General features: G+C 33.0%; 1 protein-coding gene across 4 annotated transcripts; it reads right to left on the bottom strand.

The window, feature by feature from the left end:
* Positions 1–1,719: 1,719 nt before the first annotated feature.
* LOC134718478 (F-box only protein 31-like) lies at positions 1,720–13,576 on the bottom strand. Of its 4 annotated transcripts, none has more exons than XM_063581037.1 (8): positions 13,462–13,576; positions 12,579–12,655; positions 11,840–12,013; positions 8,957–9,031; positions 7,431–7,525; positions 6,436–6,595; positions 5,498–5,721; positions 1,720–1,918 (listed from the first exon to the last, which is right to left on the bottom strand). In XM_063581037.1, exons 2-8 carry the CDS (start codon positions 12,609–12,611, stop codon positions 1,735–1,737), a joined length of 945 nt encoding a protein of 314 aa, XP_063437107.1. In that variant the 5' UTR covers positions 12,612–12,655; positions 13,462–13,576; the 3' UTR covers positions 1,720–1,734. The 4 variants fall into 4 exon arrangements, with proteins under 4 accessions (XP_063437107.1, XP_063437103.1, XP_063437104.1 ...); XM_063581033.1 differs by having other exon boundaries at positions 13,445–13,518; XM_063581034.1 differs by having other exon boundaries at positions 1,720–1,894; positions 13,445–13,516.
* Positions 13,577–13,797: the final 221 nt, after the last annotated feature.

The following is a 13,797-nucleotide window of genomic DNA, read 5'->3' on the forward strand; positions in this document are numbered from 1 at the left end:
AGTTAGACAGGTTAGATTTCGTTCAAGATATAGTCACCAATCTTTGAATTACTTAGTAAAAGGACATCATCTTAATAACGGAACGTTGAACTACATGATCATCAAATTGAGAAAGGAAATGGGAATGTGTCAAAGGAACATCAACCTGACCATAGAGCAGACAACATTTATGCATTTATTGTATTTGACAAAAAGCTCTGTAAAACACAATCAATAACCAAGAATACACACGCTGAAATGTCCCGCCTTCTTTACTAACCATTGCTTTTATGTTAATAGTCCTAAATATGAAGCTTTACTAAAAGTATCAAATAGAATTAACATCCAAGATAATGAGGTCAAGGTCAGATAAACCATCGATATTTACACCTTACATTTCTTCAATAGACAAAACATAGTATACCTATTGCTTATGGTTTCTAAGAAATAGACTTTACCAAGAAAACATTTGACCAATGAACCATCAAAATGAGGTAAAGGTCAAATGAACCAAGCCAGACCATACAATCAATCTATGCATTAAATATAGTTAACCTATTGCTTATAGCATCTTAGAAACAAACGTAACCATAAAAACTTAACATTGACCAATGAACCATGAAAATGAGGTCAAGGTCAGATGATAACTACTAGACAAACATTAATCGAGAATTACTGATGGTTCTTTTGTGAACAAAACGCGTGTGTGATGTAAATACAAATTTTAATCCTGGTAACTATGATGAGTTTATTTACAGAATACAATATTTCCATATGCAACATATAGTTGATCTTTTTCATAAAGTGTTAAAAAAAAGAACACAAAAACTCATCAACTTAACATTGACCACTGAATCATGAAAATAAGGTCAAGATCAGATGACACATGCCTGTTGGAAATATACACCTTACAATCATTCCATACACCAAATAAGAAGACATACTGTTATATGGACTAGATCACGAAACTTTAACCTTGTTCACTGATCCATGAAATCAGGTCTAGGTCAAATGAAAACAGTCTGACGGACAAGAGGACCTTACAAGGTACACACATACTAAATATAGTTATCCTTTCACTTAGAATAAGAAAGAAATTAACATTACATCAAATCTTGTATTTTTTTAGCGGTCACTGACCCACAAAATGAGGTCAAGGACAAATGACATATGACAGACAGAAACTTCGTAACATAAGGCATCTATACAGAAAGTATGAGGCTTGAAGTTCTTCCACCTTCTAAAATATTAAGCTTTTAATAAATTAATTAAAGCCGCGGCCATGGCAGCTGCTGCCAGTCACTATCACTAGGTCGATCTTTCTGAGAGAAAAGTTGCAGGCTAGACAAAAAAGATTTATATTTGGAATTCAAAATATAATGCTGGAAAAAACAAAACTGCCTTGTACTACAATATTGTGTTTGGATTCAAGAGACACTGACAAGTTAAGTGATTACAAGCTTTTAGTTCAGACACTCGTTAAGTAATATTTTTATTTATTTTATTATTCTGTACAAAAATCAGGGCCGTTAGTTTTCTTGTTTGAATTGTTTTGCATTGGTCATTTGGTTGTATGGTATTGTTCCTAGTAAGGCGACCTGAAATTGTTAATGTCTACATTATTTGTTGTCAGTGGATAGTTGTCTTATTGACAATAATACCACATCCTCTAATTCTTAGAATAGACAATTATGTTTTTGTAGTTTTAGTTGTAAAATAACAGTAAATATTTTGTTAAATTAATTTTTAATTGTCTTATATGTTGAAATCTTTTATTCTGTAGAAACCATCCATGTCCCAAAACTTGAACCATAAAACAAAGAAAACGTCATGGGCCTCAAAAGGCACAAAATGGACTGAAATAAGGTCTGGATCCCTGTAATCGTCACCTGCAATACGTCCTCTGGCAAAATATCTGTAAATAAACAGTGTTTTGTTTCTAAAAATAAAAGACAGAATTCTTAGCTACCAAAAAAATTTCACATGCAACATTTGTGCAAAGCATAATATATAAAATAGCAAACATTTCTTTGATAAAACAGTTCTACCTTAAAACACAGAACTCTGGTCCATAATTAATAAAAATCTTATCCATAATCTAATAAATAGATGAGGCCTTACAGAATGTAATCAACATCATGACAAAACATTCATTAGAAAGAATTGTGGACATAAAATGTGCAAGCCCTAATACAACTGCATACCAAATATCATTGACCTGTCACTAATAGACACCCTATAAACTGACCTAGTTACAAACATCAGTAATATCCTCCAGTAGAAACTGACGCCAAAGACAGAAAGATAGTCTCACTTTATAGGACTTTGTCCATGCTACAAAAGGAAGTGGTAATTCATTTGCAGAAGGAAGAAAAAAAATGACCTTGTTTTATTAAAAATCTTTTATTCTGTAATAACCAAATATACAATGCATCAACAACCAGAGATTATAAAAAGTATCTTGGGACTGTACACTGAAATGTCCTGGACTAAATGAGGGATTGGTGTATCCAGTCCCAGCCACTCTCCCTTTAGACAAGTACCTACAACAGAAAGATAGTAAGGCCTAAAATAAAATATTAAAAAAGAAGATGTGGTATGATTGCCAAATGAGACAATTATCCACAAAAGACCAAAATGACACAGACATTAACAACTATAGGTCACTGTACGGCCTTCAACAACGAGCAAAGCCCATACAGCAGATTGTTTGTTTCCTCAATCCCAACCAACCCTGCAAAAACAGTGTTGACTCATAAAATTTTATAGTCTAAACTATATCAAATATTATTTTATTCAATTCTGATTTTCAGGTTTGCCTGATCTACCCATATTGTTAAAGCTGTTTGAAAAAAATAAAATTATTTCCCTACCTACACCTTCCACATCTTGCTTGGCAGGGTTGTGATTTGAGGAAAAAAAACAATATATCAATTTAGGCCTAAATGAAAGGTTGGTGTATCATATAGATATAAGAAGATGTGGTATGAGTACCAATGAGACATCTCTCAATCCAAATTACAATTTATAAAATTAAATCATCATAGGTCAAAGTACGGTCTTCCCAGGTAGCCTTGGCTCATATCTAAGCTATAAATGGCCCCAAAAAGACTGGTGTAAAAAAATTCAAACAGGAAAACCAATGGTCTAACCTCAAATGAAGAAAAAAACAAACACTTATCAACAAATGACAACTACTGAACGTCAGATTCCTGACTAATGACAGGCACATACTATATGTCATCTATATCAAGATACCTTGACTGCTGAACTGACAATTACTGAATTTTAAGTTAAAGGTCTTTCAGACAAAGGTACTACTACAGGTACCACATTAACTTAACATTATTAATGATCCATGAAAACGAGTGCAAGGTAATAAGAAACCTGCCTATGGGACATGTACGCCTTATAATAATCGATTAACCAAATTTAGCTTACATATTGCGCATTTCATCTGGGGTAGTGACTTTACAAAGACAACTTAAGCATAATAAATGAATGTGGGTGACCTATTCTAGTACCTCTCATGTTCAACATCATAGTATTGAAAGTGATACATGTGGCATGAGCAGAAAGCTGTTTCCATCATTAACCTTATCAACATATTCATTTTATCTTACCTCCTATACATTTCTGGGAATATGATTGGTTCAAAGTGTCGGCGTGGAGACTGTGTATATTCAATATTAGGTTAGTAGGGAGGCACTGAGGGCTTAATTTAATACATGGTTGGTAGTGGAGTTACAACTTTGGCACTGTTTGATTATTCAAAAGTATTAAAAGTTCTGTTTAATTTTGTCATATAAAGGTTATTGATAATAAATAGTTATGTTTGCATTATTTTTTTAGTGCAGACCAATTGAAGAAGGTTCTTAAAATTGAACACTTGAACACTTTCATATGGAAATAAGCAGATGTGTTGTGATAGCAAATGAGACAACTCTAGTCTAAATTCAACAAATAAAGATAGTCGGTATGATAAATGTGTTACATATTGTGCTAGTCACAATGCTCTTTAACTTTATACTTAATTTTTGGCCTTTTAACAATTTTTTCTTTCAAGTGTCACTGACGAGTTTATTTGACACTTCCCAATTTCCTTTCTAAATTTTATCACACATTAATGAGTTCTTGCTCATAACATCTATGAAAATAATCTAACAATCAAAACTTAAAACAACAAGAATGTGTCCAAATACCACTGATGTCCCACTCACATTATCATTTTCCATGTTCAATGGACCTTGAAATTGGGTAAAAAATCTCATTTCGCATAAAAACTAAAAAGATCATACCATAAGGAACATGTATACTAAGTTTCAAGTTGATTGAACTTCAGCTTCATCAAAAACTACCTTGACCAAAAACTTTAACCTGAAGCGGGACAGACTGACAAATGGACGCACTGACAGACCAATGGACCAAAAGACCAGGAAACATAATGCCCCTCTACTATCGTAGGTTGGGCATAAAAAGTAATGAAAATGAGGTCAAGATCAGATTAAAAGATGGCCATGTTTACCTTACAAAATACAATATAACAAACATAGTATTGACCAATTGTTATAGATAATTAGAGTTACTATAAACCAACTTATTTTCATGGATACTTAATTTTTCTTCAAGCCCATTCTAGTCAACTTCGCAGTGACTTACTTTCCTCAATTTTTGAATTTATTTCATGTAGTTTTAAATAGGTAAAGATCCTTTATTCACAATGATCTATATTAGCAGTTTTTGTTGAGCCTTGAATTTTGTTGAATAAGCGAAACACAGCAATATTTTATTCTGTCGTTGTTGTTGTTGAGAGACTGCTGCATTCCGTGGATACCTTACAATTCTTGTTTATACTAGCCAAAGGAACAAAATTAAATTGCTTGTACAATAATGTTGGTTTACAACTAATGTTTATAGTTTGTTCTAATGTTACAGATCTGTTAAAGGTCATGGGAGGATTGTGAGCCCACATTGTGCCTGTCCAATGTCAGGAGACTGTAATTCACTGTTTTAACATATTTATTTTTCGTTTGTTGAATTAGTTTATACATAACTGAAGCTGTTGGTTTTCTGGTTTGATAACTTTTACAATTTTTTCATGTGTGGGTCTTTTATAAACTACTATGTTATGGGTTTTGCTCATTGTTGAAAACCATATCTTGACCTATTGTTGCCCACTTCCACATCCTTTGGTCTTTGGTGGATAGGTGTTTCATTGGAAATCATTCCATTATATAATTATTTCGTATCAGTAAAAAAAATCTTGAGATAAAATAACAATGAATTGAATGTGATTTGTTGTAAAAACAATTCTTTTTGTGTCTGATTTTGTTATTCACCTCCCTTTTCTAATGTTGACTGAGCGTTGTTATCTTAAAGCCTCAGAATCCTTTCCCCTATTCAGCATGCCAAAATTAGAATTCTGTTTTATTAGAAAATCAAAGACAACTTTTGAATGAAAAGACACCAGAAGATTGAAGCTTACAATCAACATTGGTAATATATTATAGGTCATTACCTGTACTCGCATGTCGTTGGTGTAAAATCATCTAAAAAGGTAGAAAAACCTGGAGGTATCACAAATGGCTGGTTTCTAGGTTGTACATCATCTGAATCAGGTATATCCTCCTCCTCTAAAAGTAACAAGCTATTGACATCTAACTGCTGGTCTTTAGTGAGCTGCATAGGTTTACGTAAGTTAATGTAGATACTGGTCTCTCCTGCTGGTACATTAGGATCACCCTGTAACACAGTAAATAAAGAATGCCAAAGTTTAAATCACATTTTGCTGCAATGCCCATCTGAGTGTTGGTTGCCTTAATGTCAAATTGGTTTAAATTTCATTCTGATTCATCAGAGGTCTCTGTATCTGTTTCTGTTATGTTTGATTAAAGTCAGTTTATCTGGTTAAAGAAAGTGTACATTCTATCATCATCAACATATAATTGTTCTAAATATAATCATTTGGCAAAATTATTTAGTTTTTCGTCATGATGGTCCACCCATTATGACACTCAAACACATGCATTCTTGTTCCTGTCTCATGTTAGGAGACTCTGGCCTTTGTTAGTATTGTATGATTTTTTATTTTATTTTCTTGTGTATTATTCAGAGTTTAGGGCCTAAATTAATATATTGTTTCCCCAATCTAGACCCTGCCAAGCCAGGTGTTGGTAGGTAGGTAGGGAAATAATAGTATAACCTCCATTATTACTGAACTAGTATAGATATTTGTTTAGGGGGCCAGCTCAAGGACGCCTCTGGGTGCAGAAGTTTCTCGTTGCATTGAAGACCTATTGGGGACATTCTGATATTCTGGGTCAGGTTGTTGTCTCTTTAACACATTCCCTATTTCCATTCTCAATTTTGTATTACATATAGATAGTATTGAAAAATTTTCTATAGTAAGAAAAGGGAAAGAATGGGCCTAAAAACATCAGGGAGTTAAGAACTTACTGTAATTTTGATAACCTCAGCTTCTTTTTTATTCATATCATATTTCAACAGGAACATTTCTATCCCATGAGCACTGTAATGTGCTAGGAACAGACCTGGCTGTATCGGGTATACTGGGTCAGGTCTCTGGACTTCTATACGTGTCAGCCTATACTTTGGACTGAAAGAAAAAGCAAACATGAAAAAAGACTTAAGGGGGCTGGGTATAAATCTTTTTTTTTTCTAATATAGGATTTTGCTATATTTTTTTTATAAATGAACTTTATCATATACTTCAAAGAAAAATGAAATAAAAAGATGGAGTCACCGTTCATTTAAGCTCACAATCTGCCTCTGGAAGATTTTTGTTAATGTCCTTTTTTTCTGTTGAACTAATAGGAGAAATAGATGTAATATCGAAATAAAAAAATATAATCTAATTACAGAAATAGCTTAAATTTTACAATATTTAGTTTATGTACAGATTATTTGAAAACAATAATAAAAAATATAGGTCACCGATGAGTTAAAAAAGATATTTCAAATTTGGTACCCAAAAATAGCATTTTTGCACCAAAGGGAGATAATTTGGAGCTTTTTCAATGATATAAACATTTTAAAAGTCATCTGGGGCCAAACGGAATCAATTTTTTGGGTTGATTTGTGTCTCATATCATAAAGAAATAACTAATAGTGTAATAAATAAAACTTGTAATGAAAAAATAAAGGTTTATTTGTTTGCTGAAATTTTTGTACCCAGGAGCCACCTTAAAAACACAATGTTTGATTTTATGACTTTGTACTTATAAGTATCTACATTAAATTCTTGGATTATTTTTTATTTCACCAAAATATCTGCTTAATTATTTGTTTTTTCATCTCTTGATAATTATTTGGTTGTGATTTCTCCTGTAACTAAATAATGGCGTCAATACTTAAAATCTCAAGCAATCACCATGTTTCACATTATCTAGCAGAAGTTACTGCCTCTTGTGTGTATTGTATAAACCACTTACACATTCTTCATGTAGCACTCTAATCTTTTCTGATCATCTATTGTAAATGGTATAGTGTGGTTGTTAGTCTCCTTCTTAATCATGATAGATAACTCCTGTCATCAAAAAACATAAAGAATTCATCTAATCATGGTAGATAACTCCTGTCAAAATACATAAAAAAAATCTTCTTAGTCATGGTAGAATTTTAGATACTTCCTGTTAAAATGCATAAACAAATTCTTCTTAATCATGGTATATGACTCCTGTCAAAATACGTGAAACTTCTTTTTAATCATGGTATATATAACTCCTGTCAAAACAGATGATTTTTTTTAATCATGGAAGATAACTCCTATCAAAATATGTGAAAATTTCTTATACTAGATAAATTTTGTTAAAATAAATGAACATTTCTTCTTAATAAGGGCAGATAACTCCTGCTTAAATCAAGGGTCAACTTCAGTTTGTTGTTGTTTTACATGGTGCATGTCATTGCTTTATATTTTAGCTACAAACCTCCAAATTATGACTAAAACAACACTGCATAGTCAGCTATAAGGACCTCAACAAAGCTTGGCGAAAAATAGAAAAAAAATAAAATTGAGAATGGAAATGGGGAATGTTTCAAAGAGACAACAACCCCATCAAATGAAAAAAACAACAGCAGAAGGTCATCAACAGGTGTTCAATGTAGCGAGAAATTTCCGCACCTGGGGCGTCCTTCAGCTGGCCCCATAACAAATATATACTAGTTCAGTGATAATGAACACCATACTAATTTCCAAATTGTACACAAGAAACTAAAAGTAAACTAATACAAGACTAACAAAGGCCAGAGGCTCTTGACTTGGGACAGGCGCAAAAAAAGCCTGTTTAAATTTTGTTTAGTCTGCAGATCCCATTTCCAATATATGATGGTGTTAATTAACATAAATATTAATTATTCATGTGTCTTCATCATACAGCAAGAAAAAGTTTTCCAAATTTATATAAAAAAATTTGTGGATGTCTATAACAGAAGATTACCTAGGGCAGGATAAATACTTGAACTGGAGATATGAAAAGAATGATTAATCCGTAATTCATTACTTTGACAAAATACTTGTATTTTTTGTCTATCTGATGAGTTTTATAGTTCGTTCTTATGTTGTACTGTTATACCACTGTCCCAGGTTAAGGGCAGGGTTGGGATCCCCCTAACATGTTTAACCCCGCCACATTTTTTATGTATGTGCCTGTCCCTAGTCAGGAGCCTGTAATTCAGTGATTTTCGTTTGTATATGTGTTACATATTTTTTTCCGTTAATTTTTTTTACATAAATAAGGCCGTTAGTTTTCTCGTTTTAATTGTTTTCCATTGTTTTATCGGGGCCTTTTATAGCTGACTATGAGGAATAGGCTTTGCTCATTGTTGAAGGCCGTACGGTGACCTATATTTATTAATGTTTGTGTCATTTTGGTCTTTTTGTGGGTAGTTGTCTCAATGGCAATCTTACCACATCTGCTTTTTTATAAATCAATACATATTTCTATTAATAACTTACAACAGAGGATCCCTTTGGATGAGCATGGCTTGACATCTGACAACACTTAAATACAACATCAGATTCTTCTGTTTCCTGAAAAGTAATTAAAATAATTCCCTTTTATATTTAGTACCTCCTTTATTCCTTTAATCCTCATTTTCTTAATCAAATTACAAAGAAATAAAACAAAAAAGCATTATATTTCCATCAATAATTTTTGCGTAATTCAAAAATATAACAGGTGTGGATTTAAGTCATTGGACAACAATGCATCACTAAAAATTGTTGTCTTCACTTTTTCCAATGCTAATATCTAAACTAGAGGCTCTAAAGAGCCTGTGTCGCTCACCTTGGTCTATGTGCATATTAAACAAAGGACACAAATGGATTCATGACAAAATTGTATTTTGGTGATGGTGATGTGTTTGAAGTTCTTACTTTACTGAACGTTCTTGCTTCTTACAATTATATCTATAATGAACCTTGCCCATTAGTAACAGAGAAAAATATTTGGTAAAAATTGACATAAATTTACCGAATTAATGAAAATTGTTAAAAATTGACTATAAAGGGCAATAACTCCTTAAGGGGTCAATTGACCATTTAGGTCATGTTGACTTATTTGTAGATCTTACTTTGCTGAACATTATTGCTGTTTACAGTTTATCTCTATCTATAATAGTATTCAAGATAATAACCGAAAACGGCAAAATTTCTTTAAAAATTACCAATTGGAGGGCAGCAAGCCAACAACCGATTGTCCAATTCATCTGAAAATTTCAGGGCAAATAGATATTGACTTGATTAACATTTTAACGTCCTGTCAGATTTGCTCTAAATGCTTTGGTTTCAGAGTTATAAGCCAAAATCTACATTTTACCCCTGTTCTATTTTTAGCCGTGGCGTCCATCTTGGTTAAATGGCCAGGTCATCGGACACAATTTTCAAACTAGATACCCCAAAGATGATTGTGGCCTAGTTTGGATTAATTTGGCTCAGTAGTTTCAGAGAAGATTTTTGTAAAAGATTACTTAGATTTATAAAAAATGGTTAAAAATTGACTATAAAGGGCAATAACTCCTAAAGGGGTCAACTGACCATTTCGGTCATGTTGACTTATTTGTAAATCTAACTTTGCTGAACATTATTGCTGTTTACAGTTTATCTCTATCTATAATAATATTCAAGATAATAACCAAAAACAGCAAAATTTCCTCAAAATTACCAATTCAGGGGCAGCAACCCAACAACAGGTTGACCGATTCATCTGAAAATTTCAGGGCAGATAGATCTTGACCTGATAAACATTTTTACCCCATGTCAGATTTCCTCTAAATGCTTTGGTTTTTGAGTTATAAGCCAAAAACTGCATTTTACCCCTATGTTCTATTTTTAGCCGTGGCAGCCATCTTGGTTGGATGACCGGGTCACGCCACACATTTTTTAAACTAGATACCCCAATGATGATTGTGGCCAAGTTTGGTTTGATTTGGCCCAGTAGTTTCAGAGGAGATTTTTGTAAAAGCTAACGCCGGACGACGGAGGACGGACGCCGGACGCCAAGTGATGAGAAAAGCTCACTTGGCCCTTTGGGCCAGGTGAGCTAAAAATAGTATAATCTTTATGTATCTGACATATTTTCAAAGAATATGATAACAAATTTATGGTATGACACTGTTGTCATCTTCATAATCTGTGATTGCATTTGAGAACAACTATATGTTTAAGATAGTGGTTATAATATATGCATGGGAGTTTTTACACAAGGATTCCTGATTTTGATTAAAGTAATGATTCACCTATATTTCAACATAATTTTGTGCATATGTATGTGTGACTATTTTTTTTGTCAGGTGGTGTAGGTCGATTAAGTAGTCAAACACACCTTCCACATATGTGTGTTCTATACTTACAAACTCTATACTCCCTTGATGTGCCTCACCATATCTTTGTGTGTTCTATACTTACAAACTCTATACTCCCTTGATGTGCCTCACCATATCATTGTGTGTTCTATACTTACAAACTCTATACTCCCTTGATGTGCCTCACCATATCTTTTTGTGTTCTATACTTACAAACTCTATACTCCCTTGATGTGCCTCACCATATCTTTGTGTGTTCTATACTTACAAATTCTATACTCCCTGGATGTGCCTCACAATATCTTTGTGTGATCTATACTTACAAACTCTATACTCCCTTGATGTGCCTCACCATATCTTTGTGTGTTCTATACTTACAAATTCTATACTCCCTGGATGTGCCTCACAATATCTTTGTGTGATCTATACTTACAAACTCTATACTCCCTTGATGTGCCTCACCATATCTTTGTGTGTTCTATACCTACAAACTCTATACTCCCTTGATGTGCCTCACCATATCTCTGTGTGTTCTATACTTACAAACTCTACTCCATTGATGTGCCCCACCATATCTTTGTGTGTTCTATACTTACAAACTCTATACTCCCTTGATGTGCCTCACCATATCTTTGTGTGTTCTATACTTACAAACTCTATACTCCCTTGATGTGCCTCACCATATCTTTGTGTGTTCTATACTTACAAATTCTATACTCATTTGATGTGCCTCACCATATCTTTGTGTGTTCTATACTTACAAATACTATACTCCCTGGATGTGCCTCACAATACCTTTGTGTGATCTATACTTACAAACTCTATACTCCCTTGATGTGCCTCACCATATCTTTGTGTGTTCTATACTTACAAACTCTATACTCCCTTCATGTGCCTCGCCATATCTTTGTGTGTTCTATAATTACAAATTCTATTCTCCCTTGATGTGCCTCACCATATCTTTGTGTGTTCTATACTTACAAACTCTATACTCCCTTGATGTGCCTCACCATATCTTTGTGTGTTTTATACTTACAAATTCTATACTCCCTGGATGTGCCTCACCATATCCATGTAAACACAGTATCTCTGTTCGATTCTTGGACTTATTAATGCTGATACTAAACACTTTTTTAGGTCGTAATGGACCGTGAACATCTGATACATAAGGTGGTTTGTATTCTGTGGCTAAAAGTCTGCCATTGTCTACCTGTACAGAATTAAACATAAATTTATAGGGGAAAACAGGTTTTTGTAGGTACAACATTGAAACTAAACAAAATAGACAGTTATATGCAGTTTTTAAAGTTTAAAGCAGAATAACATATTGAAATTATTACAAGAATAATAAAGAGACATTTTCATAATTTCAATTCTTTTATTTTTAAACATGTAAATCATGTAAATTGAATATTTTACTTTTGTCATAAATCAGGTTGTTTGTTTTTTCCTTTGAATTATTTCATATTTTGATATGACTAGCTTGGTCATTAATATCTGAATATGCAGTAGGTTTTGATCATTGGGGAAGGCTGTACATTAGCCTGTTATTGCATAAATCAACATCATTTGTTAGATAGTTGTCTTACAGCCAATTACAGGGAATCATGTGACATCTCAAGAAGAACTGGTTGATTTGCATTATGAGGTTATCTGAAGAAGTTACTCTTTATCATGAAACATACATAGCAGTCAAAAGCCACATTCAAATAATAAAACACTTAATATCTTAGCTAGAAAGTTACCAAACAAAGAAGATTTAACTAAAACCATACTTTAATTTGCATCAATCCACCATAGGGCCTCATGTTTCTTTTCCACAACCCAAGACATCTGCCATATTTGTGAAGAACTGTAAATCAAATACACACATTTTGTTAGTTTTACATATCAGCTGTGTAGAACAGTAAATTGGTAACACACATTTGTTAGTTTACTCTGCTAGAGTGCTTGAGTTCATCAAGTGTTTGAGGGCGTAGTTAGTGATTCTCAATTGCTGTTTTCTGTATATATGAACACATGACTACACTAGATAGAGTTAAGATGCCTTCACTGCAGTGCTTTGTGTACATTTCTGTTTAGCTTTTTTGTTTTGCTTTTTTGTTTTGATTGTCACCATGTAAATTTCTTCTGTTTCATCAATATTTTTGAAGAATGACATATTTCCACTTTTTCAATATTTCAGTAAGAGCAGGCCTGAGGAGTAGCTGCGGAACCATAGCTCTTACATGTAGGTCCTTTTGCTATTTTTTGACAATTTGCGGACCATAAAAAGGTATGTCATATCCTAGAAAAATATCTAATATCGACTAACCAATACAAATACAAGCTTTGCATTGATTATAAACAATAAATTTTGGGAAAATAAGTGCCACCTGAACCTGAGTCGCAATTCCGAACGTTTTGAAATAGGAAAAATCCGTAGCTCTAAGATCGGCAAATAGTAAAAAAATAGCATAAGGACCTAAGAGCTACGGTTCCGTAGCTAGAGCAGGAGATGTCTGGAATTTTGTTTAACTTTGAATAGCTTGATTTTAATCTTCTTAATTATTTTTTCAGATTTGAATATCAGTTCACTGATGTCTCTTCAGTATAAATTTCCAGTTTTTTGAAAAAAAATCTTTAAAATCTTAAAACTTACCAATGTATGTCACTGACCTTTTGTATAAATAACATAGTATGTTGTGTCCCATTCATCCACTTTAATATCACAAACTGTAAAAAAATAACATCAACTTATTTACTTCTGTATATATTTCATTTCGTATAAAAAAGATTTTTGGTATGATTGCAAATGAGACAACATTTCACAAGAGACCTAATAACACACAAATTAAGAACTAAGGGTCACTGTACATGCTGTACAGCCTTAAACTATGAGTAAATGCCATACCGTAAATTCAGCTATAAAAAGCCCTAAATGACAAATGTAGAAATGATTTGGGTGAAAACAACTTGACTTTGTTTAATTGTTAAATAATCAATGAAATCAAT

This window comes from Mytilus trossulus, chromosome 5, assembly GCF_036588685.1.
Source record: "Mytilus trossulus isolate FHL-02 chromosome 5, PNRI_Mtr1.1.1.hap1, whole genome shotgun sequence".
Classification (NCBI taxonomy): Eukaryota; Metazoa; Mollusca; class Bivalvia; order Mytilida; family Mytilidae; genus Mytilus; species Mytilus trossulus.